At 35.1% G+C, this 22899-nt stretch overlaps 1 protein-coding gene across 2 annotated transcripts in view; it reads right to left on the bottom strand.

Moving 5' to 3' along the window:
• Positions 1 to 11111: 11111 nt before the first annotated feature.
• Positions 11112 to 22899, bottom strand: part of LOC121731427 (bifunctional heparan sulfate N-deacetylase/N-sulfotransferase) — a 169034-nt gene continuing 157246 nt past the window's right edge. For both annotated transcript variants that reach the window (XM_042120843.1, XM_042120844.1), the window contains exons 13-15: positions 19631 to 19747; positions 16649 to 16831; positions 11112 to 14112 (exon numbers count right to left, since the gene is read on the bottom strand). In XM_042120843.1, the coding sequence (XP_041976777.1) occupies positions 13890 to 14112; positions 16649 to 16831; positions 19631 to 19747 (523 nt within the window). In that variant the 3' untranslated portion in view covers positions 11112 to 13889. The remainder of the gene's footprint in view (positions 14113 to 16648; positions 16832 to 19630; positions 19748 to 22899) is intronic.

Genomic DNA, 22899 nt, shown 5'->3' on the forward strand with positions numbered 1-22899 from the left:
TCAATAGTTATTCTTAGATACTTAAAAAAATTCTGTGACAAAGCATGAGCACTATATCTAAGAACTACATATTATTAAATCCTCAATTACGAAGAACAAGCGAACAATATGGTTAAACTTCTGGATGTAGTGATCCACGAGTAGCGATTGTATTTTGCGCTTTCACCTGTTTTGAGCAGTGAGGTTTTTCGTCGTCAATTTGCTCTTCAACCTTCCGTTTTTTTCCAAAGAAAGCCCGTATATCCATCGCGAAATCAAAGAATATTCAATTTAATATTATGTCAATACAAAAAAGAACTGTATTTATTTTTGAAGAAAACACTCTTTACTTTACTTCATTTGAACCAAACAACCAACAATCATAAACAACCTTTCGGTAATGTAAAATGTTTATTAACTGGGATTCCCCGTACGAAAGATTGCCGATATTGCAATCTATGGTATTCACAGATACTATTATAATTAAATGGACGCATCGCTTCATGTAATCGTGATTCAAATGCCATCTATACACAGAACAAAGAATTATTATCGACGACTTCTGTGGCCCAATGGTTGGGCGTGTGGCAGCTTAATCCGGGGGTCGCGGGTTCGAATCCTGCCAACGGAACAAAAAGTTTTTAAAGGTATAATAAAAATCTTAACTATATTATAATGTATAGTTTATATAAGAATAAAGTATATTTCTGTTGTCTAATACCTGTAATGCAAGTCCTTTAGGTCTTCCTTTTTAGGGTTCCGTACCCAAAGGGTAAAAACGGGACCCTATTACTGAGACTTCGATGTCTGTCCGTCTGTCCGTCTGTTTCCAGGCTGTAACTCAAGAACGGTAATAGCTAGAGAAATGAAATTTTCACAGATTATGTATTTCTGTTGCCGCTATAACAACAAATACTAAAAACAAAATAAATTAAATATTTAAGGAGGGCTCCCATACAACAAACGTGATTTTTCTAACATTTTTTGCTTAACTATCAATGATGACAACAGGTAGGCACTTGAAATTTTCACAAAGGCCTTAATAATATATGTAATTTAATAAATACCTAATAATAAAAGTAAAAAAAAAAAATTAAGGGTTAGGTAGGTAGGTAGGTCCCATACTATTTTGCTATTTTGCTCTATAACGGTACGTGCGCGGTATAACCCTTCGTGCGCGGGTCCGACTCGCACTTGGCCGATTATTGGTATTTTTAAGGTAGGGCATTGTGATTTTAAGGTAGGGCATTGCCCCACTATGCCCCCCCCTAGCTACGGCCCTGGTTTAGTATCATCGTTTCTTCCATGTAGATCTTATTTTTTATTGCTTATTTCGGAAATTATTAAAAAACATTATAAAAATGTATATAATGTATGAAATTAATTCATTAGTATTTAACATCAACAAAATATGATAAAATATAACTCAGTAATTTTCAGATTAGTTCAATTAACATGAAAGAAAAATTATGTACTCTCAACTAATCTTATATCTTTAAACGAGCAATTCTTGTATTTGGTATATAATATATACAGTGTGTAACAAAAATAAGTGATCTCTCATATTTTCAAACAAACTGTGCGCGGGTTTTTAGGGTAAAAAGTTTGCAATAAAAATACCTCATCTTTATTTCATATTCTAACATTTCCATAATAAGAATATTTTTTCCATGCTACTTGTTTATTGCTACTTGTTTGTTACTTGAGTAAGCCTGCAAATTGAACAGGACAAAATAAAAATAATAGAACTTCCTCCTTTTGAAAGCCGGTCAATAAAATAAATGGTGAAAAATAAAAATACTGTACTGTGCGTAGAAATACTATAACTTTTTAATATATTTTTCAAAGTTGCTGTGTTAAGAAATATTACAAAAGACATCTGGTAAACTTATTAAAAAAAGAATCCAAGTCTCATAGAATGTACCTATCGTTTTTAATTTAATCAAAGATTTCATAAGAATTCGAGTTGGGAAGTTCCGTAGAAGTTTGTCTCCAACAATGCCCTGAGTTATATCGCAGTGAATTACAAAATTTAATTATTACTAGCTGTCCCGGCAAATATTGTTTTGCACTATAAAGTATTTCCGAATTCGCCCATCATTTTATTTAAGTATGGCGCCATGGCAACTTCCATCGCCATCCCGTCGCACGTCCACACGGGTTGCAGTGAACACAATCACATATTATATATTTTCTTACAAAGCGAAGCTTGACGCACGTGCGTAGTCTCTCCGTGCGCTGTGGTGGATTGGCGGCTTTAATGTAAAGCTTAATTTTATCAAGAAAAAACAAAACTAATTCAAAATGCCAATATAAGTCCTAACACCAAACATAACCCGCCTTTACGTCGTAGTAGGTTAAAAACAAATGTTTTTGTTTCGAAACCAAAAACAGTTGAATAACGTTTGCGCTTTGTTTGTTCTAAGCTCATTAGAGACAGTTCGTTTAAAATTTACCTGCGAACCGCAAAAGTTTTTCGGGAACTCTAACCGACTCGGGGGGTGACACTCCACGTTAATAGTCGAAGTCGATCCCGAGGGGTTTGAACTTCCCGAATATTAGGACAAAGACGAAACTTGGATATTGTATGGACGTCCATCAGCTACGGAATAAATCGTTTGGTGTTATTTTCCCTCTGAATTCATTTGAAAGTTAACTTTATGTCGTCGAAATAGGGGTCTTGCTACAGGTAAAATAGCATAGAACGGTGGGCACGTCGTTATTAAACGAGGTACCGATATATTCAAATTGGAATATCTCGTGAACCGTGCTAGAAACTTCTGTGTCAGGTATTATTGGGATCAAACATGAAGTTAAGGTTAATAAGCTGTTCGGAAGAAGATCGTAAGATATCTATATATTTACACTGTGTTACACTGTGTTTGCATAAGGCAAAATGTCTGTTAATTAAATTAACATCATAACTAAAACAAATAGTCTATTTAGGTATATTCAACCTGGAAATGTAAATTGTTCTTGTAGGACAGGGGTCACCAATTAGTTTCGCTCGAGGTTCGTTTTAACTTTTAAGAAATAAAATGACCTTCACGGTCCACACATTCAAAAAAATATTAAACAAAATGTAATTATGAAAATTACAAAGGTGTTTTGTTTGTATCAATGAGAAAAGTGTCAATTTTTGTTGCTACATGCTTGGCCCGCAGTCCGAACACGGTCGGCGGTCTGAAAGCGGACCGCGGTCCGCCATTTGGTGACCCCTGTTGTAGGATATAAAAAATACACTAGCTGCGACGCGGGCTAAAACTAGTAGGTACTAGGTATACATACTATATAAACGATTTTTGTTTAAGTAACTTTATTAAAAATTTTATTTTGCACATATTAAGTATACAAGTAGTAGTTATAGCGTATCTTGTGATGGTATGACAATAGTTATAGCTTCACAAGATACGCTTATCAATGACAAGAAAACATTTTAGTACAAAAATTGCTCCACTATATAATTTTTTACTTCCAACCTACGAATAATATAGTTTTTATTATTCGTAGCTTCCAACCTATTATTATTTATTTCAGAGCTTTCTCTGTTCCCATTACTCCCACCAGAATACGGTAACAGTCCGTAACGTCACACCATTCACCTTTAGTACCTAATTCATTTAGGTCACGTTTTATAATTAATTTACTAAACGTGAGACCGCACTACGCGGCACTACGCGGCTGCGACGCGATGCGACACCTCACGTTCCATAGAACTGACGTTTGGTGTTGCGTCGTGTCGTGTAGCCTTGACTCTCGATGTCAGTTGCAGTCTTAAAATCACGTAAAAATCAGCATCCATTAATACACACTCAAGAGAAAACGTTTAAATGGATTTGAAAACCTTTTGATATAGTCTATAAAAGAGATCCATTGTCTCTTAAACAATGGCATCGCGAGATAAATATAATAGAACGGTATCTAGTGTATTGTCATTTCGACTCGTCGCCCGTAAACAAAACACGGGGAAAGGCATTTTCAATTCAGTGTGAAATGCTCGAAGTTTTCTGGGTATATTTCCGACTGGCTATCGGCGATTATATAGGAATCGGGTTACATTTGTGCAGTTAGGGGGAGCTCATCAGAATCACGTTACGGAGCAAATCGCCGAGCTGCGCGTTATACATTGCTGTAAATATTGGAGTGTGATCGCCGAACAGATTAAGATAACTTTCTTTGTCTTATACCTTGATGTACGATATCAATATCGAGAATATTTGAATACAATTTTCGGCTACACTTTTCAATGTCTTGATATAATTATTACATCTATATTCTTATATATAAAATTCTCGTGTCACTATGTTAGTAACCGTACTCCTCCGAAACGGCTTTACTGATTTTTACCAAATCTTATATGCATATTCAGTAGGTCTGAAAATGGCTATGGAATGGCTACTGGGTACTTTTTACATTGATAAGTGCATTTGTTGAATAAATAATAGTAAATTATTACAACTCGAGACTGACGGCGACCATTGTTTATGCGACGGGATAGCGATGGACGTTGCCATGGTGACCTACTTATTAAGTCACTTCAATAAAATAATATGGGTGGAATACTTTATACTTATGGCTGGTTTACACGTATTAAGTAGATAAGTAGTAACTAAATTTTAAATTAATTTGAAGTGCCTGCCCGAAATGTGTCAAGTAACAAGCTCCGCCTGCCAACATAATAGAAAATAGTCAAATTACTAATTTGAAATTTCCTTGTTTAGTACTTAACTAAATTTTAACTTGCTACTTGCGACTAAATTTTGTGTTTACATGCAATAAATAACTTAAAATTAAGTTAACATTTAGTTAACTAATACGTGTAAACCAGCCCTTATAGCAAAACAATGTTTGTCGGGACAGCTAGTAATAATATTATAAATGCGAAACTGAGTCTATCTGTCTTGCACGATTAAACCGTTGACCCGATTCTAATAAAATTTGTTACGTAGCGCCTTACTTGAAGTCTTGGGAAAGGAGATAGGATATTTTTTATCCTGGAAAATGTACGGTTCCTCCGCGATAAACGAATTTATTCGCAACGTAACGGAACGGTTGCGTGCGTCATCTGGTAAATAATATAAAACCGGCCAAGTGCGAGTTGGACTCGCCCATGAAGGGTTCCGCAGCGGCAATAAGGTTTATTTCTATGAAATTAAAAGGTTTTCGATTTATTTTTATATTTCAGTTGATTTAATGAAAGTTAAATTAGGGTTTACTATTTATGACGTACTTATAAAAATACTACTTGCTAGATCTATCTATCTATGCTAGATCTCGTTCAAACTAATTTTCGTTGGTAGTTTTTATAGTAATGTAGGTACGTCATATTTTTTTTAGAATTATCATACCCCTACTAGTTAGAGGACACACACACACACACACACACATTTTACCACTTTGAAAGAGTCTCTCTCGCAAACTATTCAGGTGAGAAAAAATTATATAAGAAACCTCAATATGATTTGAAGACATAACGCACACGTATAGGTTAGAATCTAACTGAAACAAAAAAAATCTTTTTTCATCTAAACGTTAGATGAAAAAAAGGACCTATGGGGACCCCTAAAATTTTATAATAATTTTTCTATTTTTGTATCAAAATCTTAATGCGGTTCACAGACTATAATATCTGCTTACCAAGTTTCATATCATCGTCTCTTATAGTTTCGGAGAAAAGTGCCTGTGACATACGGACTAACAGACAGATAGACAGATATGACGAATCTATAAGGGTTCCGTTTTTTGCCATTTGGCTACTGATCCCTAAAAAGTATCTACCTTAATATAATTCTATCTTATAGTCAAGCAGTTCTTTTTGAACAGAAAGCAGGTAATAGATACCATCATTATTGACTACAAAGGTATTATAATTATAACATAAGAGAGTTTTCCATTAAGGGAAAACTAAAAGAAATCCATTAAGCTGGTGTATTGTTGGTGTCGTTATTGCTTTGTCTACTCATATTGTTACCGTATACAAAGCAAGAAGCTCCAGATTATACTATACTCGATGACGCCCGCAACTCCTTTGCGCCAAAATTCGTTTATCACGCGGGAACTGTACATTTTTCTGGGATAAAAGTATACTATGTCCTTTCCTGGGACTCAAGCTATCTCTATACCAAATTTCATCAAGATCAGTTGTGTGGTTTAAGCGTGAAGAAGTAACAGACATACAGTTTTTCGCATTTATTATATAATTATATAACTATGGATTTTAAATCGACCTCGATTTGTTTGAGCTAAAGCCACTTTTGTAACATTGCTATAATTTTAAAAAGTCTATAGTACCTAGATAGATTTTTCAAGATTCGAGGATGTAAAAATACGTATTTGTATTTAAAAATACAAAAAATACTGATCCGTACCTATAATAATCTTGGTGAATAATCTTGTTCTTAGTAACACACAGTTACTTGTTGTTATTGTAGGTAGTTTAAAATACTTTTGACTGATTTTTTTTAGTTGGGAAATTAAACTAAAGTGGTAAGTATAATAAACAGTTTTTATATACTATTTTTCACTTTAGTTTTTACAATAGTTTACAATAAACGTGTCCGGTAATGAAACTCATCACACACAAATTAAAAATATATCCGTCAGAAGTAAGTATTTTAAACTATTCACAATAAAATATAGAGGATGCGAAAATTTTCAAAGACACAATATCAATAATAAGTATTATGGTTTCGTTCGTACTTAAAATACAAGCTAGGTCTAGTTTGAGGCCTAGGACATCAACCTTTAATATGTTATTATAAAATATGGTCTTTGAATTATTGAGTAAGTAAATTAAAGTTAAATAAATTAAAAGGTACTTCGATCGCGGATTCCAGGAAATGCAAAATAGCATTTCCTGGAATCCGCGATCGAAGTATTAATTTATTTAACTTTGTATTCTATTGTTGTCGCGATCACCTGTGCTCTTATGGGGCTTGAAGAATTAAGAGAATACACCAGGGGCTAGAGAAATGAAAAAAAAGTACGTGTAATATCTATAGCTGTCTCCCTTTCCTCAAGCCTATACCACAGAACGCGATAGAGACAACTGCAGAAAATCCAGAAAATCAACGATTCGTTGTCCCCTGATTCCTTCTCCAAAACTTAACCGATTTAAGTACTTTTTTCATTAAAGATTAAAAAAAGGCTTGAGCTGTGTTCCTATGTTTTGCTTTTTTTTGTATAATATAGTTCCTATGTTTTGCTTTTTTTTGTATAATCTAGACTGTGTTCAAACGTCCAGAAATCTGTTTTCTGGACGTTTGAACACAGCGGAAAATCTGGCCATTTTTTTGGGTTTTTGAACGTTCATATCTTATTTAATAATTAAATTATGAAAAAAAAAAGAAAACATAGGGACATTGTATTAGTGGCCGTAGATATTCAGGAAAAAAATTATTACTCTACTAGCATTATCCAGGGAGGAAACAGGGGACAACGTTTGTATGGAAAAAAGGGCGGTGTGGACTCCTCTTAAAATAAATTACAACGTCTCAACCTCAACCGCATCTTATGCAGAATTTCCACGACCTACAAGGAAATGAATTATGTTTATGCCGTAAATAATGTTTAGTAATCTTGGTATAAAATAACTCGGGCATAATTGGAGGATGAAAATGCTGCAGGTGTCCCGAGGCGCGACATTTTTACGGCGGGGGAAGAGTTAATAACGTTTTATGTAAAATACGCTAAGTGCTTTAATTTGAGAATTGCGGAGATGCCGCACTTACATTCTCTGTTATTCGGTTAATTTTGTTTTCCTGCGTGTAATGCGTACATAATGTATGAGTGGTGCTTTACCTACCTATGGGTACTGATCCGACAATTGCAATTCGACATTCGACTCATTCGACAAAATAAATTCAGCTACTGAAAGATGAAAAAAATATTCTTGCGATTTTATTATACTTTTGGCTTATTACGTTATAAAATAATAATAAAAAGATGATTTTGCGAATTAAAACATTTGTGGTAGACAAAAATACTTTGGGTTTAAAAAAAATCTATGAGTATTTTTGTTATTGTACTTTTTGTTTTCTAACTCTTTTATTTGAGCTATTTCTGTAAACAAGGGGATATTCGGCTAATTGATTTTCATAAATTTCCTATACCTCATCTGCCTGGCATGACTTTACGGCTCATCAGTTTATATCCAAAGTACCGCCATGTCGGACGGTGTCAATTTGGCATACGCCACGATACAAAAGTGACGCATCAGGCACATCGGCCCTTAATCGGAGATAAATGAATTACGCCGCCATCCATCACTGTCCGCTATTTTAAGATAAAAGCCCCAACGGTCTGCACATTATCGACGTTCAACACTATATTAATAACTCTCATGAGATGGGACTTTCTGATATGAACTGAAAGCTTAGAAGGATGAAACACAGGTTTACAAGGATTTTCAGCGTGTCAGCAATAATACAGCCCTCTTATAAGTGTCACTTGAAAATCAGTTTCACACCACAGTGTAATTTTAGTACCTTTTTACCCGACTACGGCGAAGCAAAAAGGAGGGTTATGATTTTGGCCTGAATGTATGTATGTATGTATGTGGGTATGGATGTTCATCTATTCCCTCGTAAATTTAAAACTATACCCGTTTTATTACATGTGGGAGGAAAAACTAACATCGGTGTACAGTCTGTCAAGAAAAGAGTAGACGCTGAAATAAATTATCCAAACAATATAATCACGGTCAAATGGTAGTTTTTGCGCCTTGTGTTTTCACAGAGAACACTAATAATTGTACACCTTCCTTCGCCTCCTTCGATTACGGATTCTTGGAAGTGCTATTGTATTCTATTGTTGTCGCGATCACCGGTGCTCTTATGGGGCTTGAAGGATTAAATATTAACGCTCTGACACATTTTTATTAGCAATTAAAAATGTGCCTACAGAGCAAATGTTTATGTACTTTTTGTGATTTGAAAATATAAGCTATAACTTGAAGAACAATAATTGCCTTGCATTCGCTCCCCTATGAAAATGTCGTCTACCACAAGATTCTTGTAATGTACAAAAAAGTAAATTGTCACAGCCTCGTGATTGGGCTGTGATTTGGCATCGAACATTTCCTAGACTTTACCCGTTAGAGTAGAAACGAAACAAAACTATATACAAAAAAAAATATTTATTTATACTTTTTGCACAATGTACAATGGCGGACTTAATGCCATATGACATTTACTATCTACTTTACATAAATATCCATAAAACAAAGCATTTTGTAGATATTGTGCAAACTAGCTGTGAATTCCCTTGGCGCCGGCCGGAATGGAGAGGTATCAGCACTATCCCCACACCTTTAGCTAAACAAAGGAAAAGATACTCAAGTACCTATCCCGATTTACAAAATTGAGATCACTTGGATTATTTAATAACATTTGAGTAGTACATTTTCAATACTAGATATAGCCAGGTACTCCGTTGTTAGAACTTGTTCATACCCTAAAAACATCACACAAACATTCGCCTGTATAAGTTTGTAGACTAGATGAATAAATAATATCTATAATATCTATGGACGCTTCACAACACGTCAGTCTGGCCCCGTGCTAAGTACCTAAAGGACTTGTGTTACAGGTACCAGACAACGGAAATATATTTAATACTTTTATACTATACATATATTTAAGATTTTTATTATATCATACACATATTTAATACACATCCAGACCCGGGAACATTGAAAACTTTTTGTTCCGTCGGCGGGACTCGAACCCGCGACCCCCAGCTACCAATGCGCTCACCACAGCCACAGAGGTCGACGAAAATCGCGTAACTCCGTTGTTCCGTCGGCGGGATTCGAACCCGCGACCCCCGGCTACCAATGCGCTCACCACTGAGCCATAGAGGTCGACGAAAATCGCGTAACTCCGTTGCACCAAAATTCGCTTATCGCACGGAAACGTACTAGACTGTAATCAACAAGACTTGGTTGACCACGGTACCCTAAAACGGAACCCTAACCAGCTGATTTTTCAAATATTGGTAGGTTAATAGTTATATAATTAAGAGTAACATTGTCCTACAAATAGAACAATCAATATTTTAGGACCATCAAATTTCTATCTCTGTTAGCTACCACTTTCAAGATTTTTCGCAGATAAAAATGTTGTTTTACTTATGCAGCTTACAAAATGAAGCTACTAACAAAAAATTAGCTTAATAGTAATAAAAATTGTTCTAGGGCTCCCTGAATATACGTTTTCCCGAAATAAAAAGACGTATCCTATCACCTATGTTATATCCCGGGACTCAAAGTATCTCTATACCAAATTACAGCAAAATTACGTAACAGACAGACAAACTTTCACTTTAATAATACTAATATGGATACTCATAATTCAGAAATTGGGCATTACTTACGTTATCCTGCCAAATACTCACATACGGTTTTGCTCGATCGAGCAATAACGTCGAGCAAAACCCGCGGTTCGGGCTTTCGTCCACACATTCAGCATTGCTCGATAGTTTTATTCTAAATCGATATATTTAATTCCATCGAGCCGCTCGATGCGAGCCTTCGAGCTGTCAGTTTAGCGGTCCACACAGTAATTATTACTCGATTTGGAGTAAAACTAACGAGCAAAACCACATGTGAGTACTTAGCAAGTCTATTTACTGAGCTTTCTTTCACTAAAGCTTGACCGCTGTAAAGTCGACCCACTCGTACGAGGGTCGACTTTACAGCGGTCAAGCTATAGCTTTTTTGATTAGCCAACGTCAAAATAACCAACAACATTGAACATATCCTTGGAAGAAACAACTCAGAAACTGAACTGTTTAAATAGATATTATTTACTACGTCATAAATACTCGTTTACTATTTACATAATACAACAGGAGCGTATTGAACAATAGGAAACGGTGAACATTTCTCAAGACGTTCGAGGCAGTATTTCTTTGGAATTGCACCTGGCCTGCCTCTCGTTACTTACCCTGACAATAATCCCGGATGGAGGCATTTTTTACCTACGCCTGGGTATGCACATTGTAAGCGAATGCATTTATTTAGGTTCTATATTTGCTACTTTTGTAATGCTACTATTAATTTCGTTTGCTTCTAAGTTCTCTTAGGACCAGATGATTTTTACAAACAGAGGTTGTTACAAATAAAAGCGAAATAAATTTTAAATCGTTTAATAAAATAAGTGATGTATTAATTTCATATAAAGAACACATTTCAAGAGCAGTCATTTGCATCACTTAAAATATACACAAAACCCTTGGGCTACGCCAGAGTCGGGTACAAGGATATAGACGATGGATTGAGCTTTATAACTTTAAAATCAACTACTGTTAAAAACCAAATCAAGCACATAATACAGACTTTTCTAAGATTTTGACTGCTCTTTTTTCAAACCGCTCAATCCATTTCCTACGTCCGTAGTAAACAGAAAATAATATTAACGTTAGATCAGATTCCTTGTTCATTACATGTGGGGCGATGTAGCGAGCTCATAAGGTCTGCATTCGGAGCGAACCGGAAAACTTGCGGACCAGAAAATTTTTGATAAATGAATGCCGCACCCTTGCATTCAGTCATACCCCATTTTTCCGCTATCTGTGTGGAATCGCCGCGAATTTGCGAGTTTTAATATGATATGATGTAATTTGTTATTTCTTTGGGGGAATATCTGGCACTGAGTTTTTGTAATGACAGTGAACATAATATTATGCTGAAATATTTTAATTGCATACGGGTTTCTTTTTGCGTAAATTTGTTTTCCTGCTTGTAAATATCTTAATGCTCGATACATCGACCCAAATATTGATCTTACAATTTAATACAACAGTTACTGTTAATAAAACAATTAGAACCGAAATGCGAAGCGTAACTTTTAAGAAAAATCGTAAGGCCGTTCTACGTAACGTCGTCCCATCGAAAAAATCGGAAGTGTAGACATAAGATTCTAAGACTATAAAGCTTTCTGTCCTTAAACGAAAAAAATATATTCGTTAAGTAATACATATTATATAAAATATTATAATAAATTACGCTCTATGAATAGTTGATCGCGTGGAGCGCAATATTTGTTCGCGAGGCGTTTTGTGCGCTAGAGACGTTTTTTGAGCTTACTTTTTACCATTGCTACCCCGAATTGTTATTAATCCAATTGATCCAGTCCCGATATCACAGGCCAAAAACAGTATTACATACACATCATACATAATAATGTAATACCAATTACCACGGCTTTTTTTTAATAGACCGAACACGTTTGACGTTTATTGAAAATACCATTTTACAGTTTTAATTATACCGATACTGCATCGAAACGGAATCGAATATATTGTATTAATGTTAGATAGAAATGACAGCATCAGGGTAGTATATTTATGCTGCAATCATAAACGAGTACTGTGATTATAGCAACCTATTTTAGACTCATAATATGAGAATGAGAGGAACATTTCGCAAGCAGAACCACGTAAACAAACACTGCGCCGTCTATAATATATATCTATATTTTGTTACAAATAAGAATCTTTCGTATTCAGAAGTTTTAAGTACCGACATCTATTATTTCCTGTAATAATATTCTTTTATTCGTCCATTTCCTCCCGCATAAAAACTTGTTCTTATCAAAATATTATTTCGTTCACGACGACTGATGCGCGATATCACTTTTGTAAAATATGTTAGAGTACATTTACAACATCATTAAATAAAACATGTTGGTAACCCAATTTCACTCGCAACGGACGCCATTTTGTTTGCTCCGCCATTTTGACTTCATTGCGAATTTCGAATTCGATCTCTGCGAACTTAATTATTCCATTACAAAAGTACTTTATCATTATTGCACAGGCTTTTTAAAGTAAACTAGTTTACACTTGTAAGTATGTTTACGCCATATGTGATGTAAGGTAGGAGGTTAGTAAAATAAATAAGTATATGATAGCTAAGTATAGTGATCGAAAATAATGGTCAAATGCCGTGATAGGTTCATACTGATACAGAACTGTTGGTAGGACTCATAGTAAAAAAACTTTATTTTTCAGGTAATTTGGTTCACATCGATAAAAACAAAATGATCAGCCTATGCTGCGTTTACAAATAAATATGATGCCAGCTCTTTAATACATTTTATGCTAACACTTTATAAGTACTGGAACAGTGTAAACCCACCATGAAATGGCACAGATATTGTTCTAAAATTGTTCTACACTAAAATGGTACAAATAAACTACAAAAGTAAAATTGTATCAGGTACAATTAAAATACTAACATAAGCGTGTGGAGCTGGAATGAGTACTCTAATGGATAGAACGAAAAGTATTTTTATCTCTTAAAACACATGTAATTTTAAATCCAAATATGTCATAGTTCTATAGCAATTTCACCAACATTTTGTAATGTACAGCGATAGTATTAGCATAGAAAACATTTATGTACTTACTGTTGTAAATGGCTAAGTGTTTCATTGGGCAAGCAAAATTATGTACTTTTAATTATACAACACTTGACTAACAACATACAATAAAAATATTCGAACTATCAATAAATAATTGATTTTTGCTGATACAATGAACTATTTAAATTAAAATATCACTCTCCATAACTACATTTGATAGACAAAGATTTTATTAATCAACAATAATATTTTCACATAATAAAAACAATTACGTATTGCTACATCCAGTTTACAACGTGGACATATAAACCTTAAAAATACGCACTGATCGAGTATTTGAAATCGGATATAATACATACTGAGGAATTTTATTCAAATATCATTTTGTCTTTTTTCAATCTAACCTTTGCCTCACATGCCAAAGCGTGGACCACAATGCTAGTAGCGAGTACGCAAGCTACTGGCACGTTTAAGTGGGCACTAAGGTGCCACGCACACTTTGAATAGCGCTTGTATTTTTAACCTTTTAGGTTGCGGGGAATGCTATCCATTCGTGGATAGTTCATCTTTGAGCCACTGGGGGACGGCGCGGCCGAGTCTCACGAGCAGCTTGGATAGGGCCGTGTTATGAGGCGTGTAATACCGCTTGAGGAACTTGGCGGATCTCTCCTCCATCGGCGGATAAACCCGCCCCTTGGATTTGCCCAGACATTTCGTTTTCTCGTTACTCACCGCCTGGCAGAAGAAACCCTTTTTCGGATCATATCTGTAACAAATGAACCGTGGTGAATGCGAGTCAATGTTTTAAATATAAATTACAAGGACCCGAGCTCGACGATTTTTACATGGGTGGATAAAGGATGAATAAATGAATGTTACGTGTTATGCTACGTTAAAATGTGCTATGAAAACGGATAAAAATATGAGCTGCTTATATTAAAAGTAAACAATAATTTTCAATTTGTTTGCTGCCTTATTATCGAGGATATCTTTACTTCACATTGAAGGGTAGATATACTTTAATAAGCGACTCGTTTTAATGGAATCTCATAGACAAGGGTCCAGAGACTCAAAGCTTAAATTAATTAGTTTTAATTACTCGCAAAATTAAAACTAACAACGAGGAAATTAAGATGCTCTATTAAATTGTTTATGTTAGTTAAAACAAGAGTGAAATTGCTTTAAGTCGTTCCACGTGTCGAGTAGCAAATCGAATTAGAGTAATTGAGCTTCAAATTACAGCCGGAGTCACGGCCAGGACGAGTTAATCAATTACAATGGAAACTTCTCAATTTTCCCAACTCGGGGACAATAGGGAAATATAATTATAATGATTTATTGTCATAATTCCGCCGTTTTGTTTTCAAAACACTTTATCCCACAAACAATTGATCCCGCCTAAACTTTGCCTTTTGTTTCGACTCGTTCGCGCGCTCAACTATTCTCCTCGAATATAATTATTAATCACGATTCCCTGGAAGTTACATTAATCTTGAAATTACGTTCACGTGAAGGGAATGGTCATATAACATTACGTATAGACGGCAAAGGGTTAAGGGAACGGTCCCTTTGTGTAACGACAAACAGGAGTATTAATATGTCAAACAGAACAAGAACAGATACCATCTTATCCGCTTCGCCGCACCGGTCTATTGAAATCGACAGTTTCGAATATCATTAGATTGTCTGTCAAAGTTTTAATGCTATTAATATTAGTACGTTCATTGATATCTTTGTCGAGATATAAATAAAAATTTCCAAGCGCATTATTTAATGCGTACTTACATATACTATAAGATACTAGCTGTTGCCCGCGACTTCGTCCGCGTGGACTTCAGTTTATAGCGCGCGATGTCAACAAAATTGGTGTCAAAAGCTTTTATAAAAAAAAACCCTGGTACCCCTTAAATCAAAACAGCTGTGCAGTGTGCATATTATAATATTTCAATTTTTTAAATTAATCTTTATATTTGCTAAATTTTTAAGCTTATTTAGCACCCCAAATCACACAACTTTACCCATAAACTATTTATCATTGATTGATTGAAGTACTGATTTATTAAATAACGTAAAGAAGAAAGAAATAAAGTAAAAAAGAAATAAGTTACGTAAAAAAGAAATAACAATCGAAAAAACCGAATATAAGATAATACCACCTCTTATAGAAATACTTTTGGGCAAGCGTTAGCGCGATGTAGGATACGCACGGCGCCATCTATTTTGAATTTTTGGGACTAACTTAATTTGAACAAATTTACGCATTTTTACCCTCTTACAACGCTTTTTTCCAGTAAAAATGTAGCCTATGTCCTTTCTCAGGCTTTAGACTATCTGTATACAAAATTTCATTACAATCGGTTCGGTAGTTTTGGCGTGAAAGCGAAACAGATAGACAAGACAGAGATACTTTCGCATTTATAATATACTATAAGATATAACATATTTAGAAAGGATTACACGCCATAAGCGATGGGATGAAAAAGGCAATAAATAAAAAATATCAAATTTTATTTATGAGGATGTTACGTAGGAAGGTATTGAATCCTCAACTCTGGGGGATACGTTTCGTTTTCGGATTAAAAATAACGAAGTTAGAATTGACGGTGAAAGGAAAATATAAAAAAAGAGAGGTATAAATTAATATTAAAGTTGTTGAAATCATATTATATACCGTACCTCCTACTATCTAGTATTCAAATATTGAAAAAAAAAGGTCTTGAAAAAAATTTATAGCCAATCGATGTAGAGCTAACTAAGATCTAGAAAACATTCATTACTAATTATTTAATTCAATTAAGATATAAATACTTTTACGACGTTATATTTAACAGAAAATATATTACCTAAAAGGAAAAGTTACATATCAAACCCGAAATCCTTTCACGTGACACACTTTTTGACTCAACATTCCATGTCTACTTGTTTGATTAAATGATGGAATACATACGGTAAGAATTACATCTAATATATAAAATGCTCGTGTCAAAGTGTTTGTACGCGAACTCCTCCAAAACGGCTCAACCGATTTTAATGAAATTTTGTATGTAGTATCAGAGAAGTTGATTCCTATGCAAATCGGGGACCTAAGTAGTTTGGTTGCGTTACGTCAAACCCAGCTGACAGATCACAAAGATATTCGACCAAATAACGTTGGTCTATCAATTGCATAGGAATCAACTTCCTCGATGGTACATTCGTTAGGCCTAAAATAGGTTTTTATCTACTTTTTATATTGATACTAGAAACAATTTATATGGCAAAATAACATTACAGCTAGTATTATATTTCATAACAGTACTTACTTAAGTAGCCTACTGTAGTCGCGGTAGGGTGCTAGCTTGAGGCTTCTCTGCAGCGTCGCCATGACAGCGGCAGGGTCAGAGCGGAGCTGCGCACCGTCTAGGACCAGTAGCTGGTGCGCGCCGAACTCCGCCGCCCAGCGCTCCAGGTAGTGGCTGTACTTGCCCGGGTTGAGGCAGCGATTCCTGAACAGAAAGGAGCTCATTATTATTATCGTTTCCACTGACGCGGAGCTGAGCGGAGCGGAGCTTAGCGGTGCCGAATTGACCAATCACGATGCTCGAAATTTTCGCTCCGCTTCCCTGTCATTCCGCTGGAATAGCACGATTGGTCAATTCGGGCACCGCTAAGCTCCGCTCCGCTTCAGTGGAAACGCACCCTAAGGTTATATATCGGCCCGTTGCCTCGGGCGAAGCGGGTATCTTGATGCTGATGATGCCTGCTTCGTTTGAGGCTCGGTGGATTGGCTTTTTGACATTTCATTTGTCACCAGGTGCCGCTATTTAGCATAAGGGTCTATCATGTCAAACTGCTGTCTATGTCACGATATAGCTGCCATGTGTCACGATACTATGTCTATTTGACACGATAGACCTTAAGGCTACATAGCGGCACCTGCTGTCAAATGAAATATAAAAACCATCATAGCCAGCAAGCGTATCGTTGACACAATAGTGATAAAAAGTATCACTGTATTATACGAAATCGGCACTGTATTATAAACATCTAGGATGTGATTAGGTTTGTTAATCCATCATCTGGCACCTGCTACAATATTGACAACGGAAACTAACAAAGTTAACGATGTCATCAAAATCAAATTAGTTCTAACTGAAAAATCAAGGGAATTTCTAAAAGATCCCATCAACAGATCACAATTTTGGTGACAATAGGACCCAAAATAAAGTAGACTCTACCATAACGATAAAAGAACTTTGAAAATTGGTTTACAAACGACAAAATGATTGTTGAACATACAAATAAATGTAGCCGATTATAATCGGCCAAGTGCAGAGTCGGACTTACTCAGGAAGGGTTTCCGTACCGTTATAAAACAAAAATAGGCCAAAAAAAGGTTTTTTTTATACGGGAGCCCCTTAAATATAAATTTTATTTTTAATTATCGAAGTAAACATAACATAATTATTGAGGATTTAAAAAAAAATCAAATTGCCATTATTGGATATTATGGATATGGAGCAAAATAATTAAAAAAAATCACGTTTGTTGTATGGGGTTGTGGAAAAACACAATCTGTGAAAATTTCAGAAGTCTAGCTATAGCGGTTCTTAACATACATCATGGAGACAGACAGACAGATGAACAGACAACGAAGTCTTAGAAATAGGGTCCCGTTTTCCCGTTGGGTACGGAATCCTAAAAACGACGAATATACATTAGCCCCTCGTTGTTTATTATGCATAAGGAGGTCATTTCTATTTTCATACAAATCAACAAAATATGTGTTTACATATAAGCAATATTTACTTGTCCCTAAGTCTCAAGCTACAAATTATGTTTGCCTAATATCTACAATATTAAGAATTCAATCCAGTTTTACAATCAACGGTATTTGTTTACCAAATATCAATAGAAAGGAAGAAAAATAGCTTTATTTTAATCCAATTTGGCATTTACTCGGAAATTCACGATTCTATTAGAAATGTAATAAATATTAAGACGGATAAGCTAAAGTAACTTAAGTGATGCCTTATTAATGTGCCATTTCGTCGGCCCCTAATCTAATAAATTGGAATTCGGACTTCATTTGGCACGGCCCTTATTAATTTAACTACATTATTTGCTAGTAATAAGATTGAATGAATCATAAAATGTAATATTGGAATACAATTTTTCCGTCGTTATCTATACCGAAAGCCATTTTTCAACGATAGAAAATTTTGCAGCTACGCCCATTTGTTAAACTGATGAACAAACCGATTAATTCGAACACGCACAAAACGAATTACACAAATTGGTCTAATCATGCAATATTTATCGATGTTTAATTATTTAAATTCGTTTTGAATACTGATAAAATTGTGTTTTATACGATGACATGTAGCTGCTTTTTTTTCTTTGATACTAACCCAATAAGGCCCCTTTACGTTCGCCACGATGGATAACGATGATTGCTGCCATGATGGCGGAGCTGTCTATAGTTTGCACAATCGACTTCGTTCACATAATATTATTATCATGCACATCTGACTTTCGTAATCGCTTAATGTATTGGTTCATCATAGACCAACATATTGTGCTATATTATGTGTATTTAGTGTCCCATCCTCATCAATCTCATCAAATTTATTCACAGTAATTTTGCTATAAGCCGGTCCCTAGACGATCAATTGTATTGTGCAATATCGACAACGTTAATTTGACAATAAGATTGAAGACGCGCGATGTTCAATATCAACTCTAGACGGTCAAAAATACGTACGCAATACGTGATATTGCGCAATAAAATTGCTCGTCTAGGGGCCCGCTAACTCGCTACGATTTCACTTTGATATCCTTTGTTAAGAGCGCACCTGACCCTAACTTGACTACATTATTAAACCTAGATCTCAAAATCTGTAAGGTATATAAAACTGCTTTTTGACACAATTAACTTCAGTTCATGAATATTAAATGCTCAAGACGAAAACACGATTACTGAAAAAATGCTCGGTAGTTTCTTTTTTACAAAAAACCTTGTTTTAGACACATTTTTGCTTGGATCTTGGAAGTTTGCTGTCTTTTCTTTAATATTTTTTAATATCTAAAAAGGCATTGATAAAACTTAAGTTTGCTCAAAACACTTTTTTCATAATCATTATAGTTTGTCTTTTATTCAAATAAAACTAACTTGGCGATGATTCCGTGCCGTCCTTTTTCACCTGGCATATGAAAGACGGACGTGAGTGTGAAGAGAGGAGGACGATGTTTGATTTTTGGAGTCAGGAACGCTCTTAAGAACATTAGCGGGTTTTCGTAAATACCTGAGGTCCCTGAGCGGTTTTGGCGCGGAGTCGTTGGCTGTGATGACGGCGTGGAAGGTGTAGTTGTTAGCCACGGGGTCACCGTGCGATCGGATGTGTTGGTACCACGAGTACGCCCTGTGGACAAAGTATTAGTTGAAAAAAAATCGTATGAAAAATCGCGCCATTGTCGCGTCACGCGGCAATGGCGCTACGCGACAAAAAAATTCTATGGAACGTGAAGTGTCGCGTCGCTCTGCTGCAGTAGTGTCGCTTAGTGTGGTCGCAGCGACAAAACTTCACGATAAATGAAACCTATGTGACGTTACGATGTGAAATAGTTCCTATAAAAATTTGAATATGTTTAAAATAACGAGAAGATTTTTTTTCATTCTCATCAGCAAAATGACATCAGAATCATTGTGATAAGTAAAAGTCTACGTTTCTCGCAAGGGTTTATGAAATATGAATCATTCTAGTAGTCATTACATGCATATTCTCTACCGGGCCATAATAGAATAGAATGAAAGGGTACTGCGTAGGTTAGCATATGAATTCGATGTGATCAAACGACAGGGGGATGTGGAGACTAAATTCAGTGGCACGATGGAATGAATTTATAGCTGGAGAATATTTTGAAGTCAACGTAACGTCACGTTTCATCAAAATGCATTTGCATCGTTCAACCTTAGTAATGTTATAGGTGTAACACTAGGTAGACCACTAGCAAGATTTGAAGCTTCAGTCTGAAATTGCCTTTACTTTTTGAAGCTATTATAAAGTTTTTTATTTCATTTATAATACTAATATGTATATTTATAAAAAATATATATAATATAAAAACAAAAAAAAAATGCTAATAAAAATTTAACCTTTGCTCCATGTATTAAGTTAGTCACGATAATTAAGAGATTGCCATAAAATATGAATGATATTGTGTCTAGGTATTACTGTATTTTTCTTTTATACAAAATACTTGCTATGTTTTAAATATCTCTATTCCGAGATGCTTTTTATCCAACAGCTGGAAAAGATTTTCTTGTCGTGCAATTTTTTAAAGAAAACAACGACGGGTTTAAGCGTAATACCTAGTCGGTGTGACACGATGAAATTTGTCTCTAGCAACTGTACTTTTCTTTTAAAATTTAGTATCATTTCGTTCATGAATTTTATATAGCCCTGTCAGGAGAACTCTGCCCGTGACATTCCTTAAATATAGCAATTTTTGTATGAAATACTCGGTGCTGTTCTCTCACTATGTTACCCTTTTGAACGTTTCAATATAAAATGTCTTGTCGCATAACGAATGTAAGTCAGACGAAGGTGAACAAAATGTTAAAGGTTATATAATTTATTTACCATCAAATATTTATTTTAAGAAGTACATACTTAGATTGTCAGGAAATTCTTAGAAAACTGTAGGTAGTTACGGAAAAAAATATGATAATGTCTCTTGTAAACAGTAAATAAGCTGTAATCTGCATACAATAATCGTAATATTTTATACGATATCATGATACAATATTATTATACAATAATAAGAAAACATCAAAACAATCGTAGTCGTTATTAAAATTAGTCTCCCCTTACAATATGTTTGCGACATTAATATATTTTCGTACAATAACATTGTTTATACCGACCCGAACAGTCGAGAAATATGGGACACCGGTATTACTTGGAGAGCATTAATTGCCTGTTTAGGGAGTGATACACTGGGACTAGGGTTACCAAAAATAAGGAAAGTCCTGACAGAAAACAGAGACCTGAAAATAAAACTGGACATTCTGCCATTTCCGTGGAAATACAAATACAAGATGTTGATCCGTTACCGTCGTTAATGGCACGGGAATCGTACATTTAAAATCTTAGGGTTATTTGACGTGGGAGAGCCATGCTTCGGCACGAATGGGCCGGCTAGACCGGAGAAATACCACGGACTTACAGAAAACCGGAGTGACCACCAAAGAAAAATCTATTTACCAAATCACAAATTGGATATATAGGAAACGTGTTCCGGATGCGTCCACACAAATCCGGACGGATGGTGTCCCCGAGTGGGACCGAATTAACCAGCCGTAACTGCGCTACTAATTTTCTTCTCTCAAATGAGTTTTTTCATACAACACTGCGGTGGGATATTTATGCGCTATTTGCTTGAGCTCGGATTAAGTACGGGCCCGCGTTTCGCTATAAATTTTCTATTTGTTCCTTCCACTATTAAGAATCTGTTCGATGCACGAATTTCGTTCCGCGAAGCTTTTAGGCTTTTTTATATTCGTCTTTTTCGTTTTACGAGATATGGCAACGTATTCGATATTTCATTGTAAAGACTTTTAATATATCAGTTTAGTTTCTACTGAAGCAACTCTATGTTTATAAAGTCTGTTCTAGGACATGAATACGTCTTTACATACTAAGTTTTTCAGTATGAGAACTGTACGACCCAAACCACAAAGCGAGTCATAAAAATTCACGCTTGCCTAGTGGTTTGGAGAAAAGCACTTCTCATGATTTATTGAATAATGTTTAATCACAAAAACTTTCTCAATTTAAAAGTTATAAAGTAATAAACTTATCTAGCCAAATTGGTTGACCTAAACCGGCATAAAATAAATTTGAACAATTTCGTCTTTTCTTCAGCGTTGTTTAATTTATTCAATCCAGACTTGAGTATTATTTCAATATTGTTTTAGACGAGATCGATCTGTTCTAGTTTGTAAAGTAAATTCAAGTATTAGAGACAGACGTTATTAAAATGTAACCTTTTTATTTCAGTTTTTCGGCTTCATACAGAAACCGTGTTCTGGTTCAGACAATATCACGACGAAAATTGTAACACATAGTCGAAGTTTGAATAACTTATCAAAACCTTGAAGTATCACAGACACTTCAGATTCTTTTGCTAATGTATTGTTAATATTTTATATCTCCTACTCTTTTATAATTTCTAGCTTTTTTTTGGTGGATCAATTTTCCTATCTTTTTGCTTAAAGTGTGTGTACTATCTCATGCCACTTTTTTTTTTTATTATTTCCCTATGTCTGCGGTAGGCCATCATGTAGGATTCTTATTAATAATAAGTAAGCTGTTAGTTTACCACCTATTTGGAAACAACCCATTATTTCACTCTTCATTTAAAACTTCATGACTTTCTGCCGTACTCAGAGACATTATGAATTATGATTATCCTTCAATTTAATGAAGAGTTTGACAGATAATGTCAACTTTTTAAATTAATTACATCTATGATCTATGTAATTAATGTTCCACTCTGAGTGCGGCAGAAA

The sequence above is a fragment of the Aricia agestis genome, chromosome 10 (assembly GCF_905147365.1).
Source record: "Aricia agestis chromosome 10, ilAriAges1.1, whole genome shotgun sequence".
Classification (NCBI taxonomy): Eukaryota; Metazoa; Arthropoda; class Insecta; order Lepidoptera; family Lycaenidae; genus Aricia; species Aricia agestis.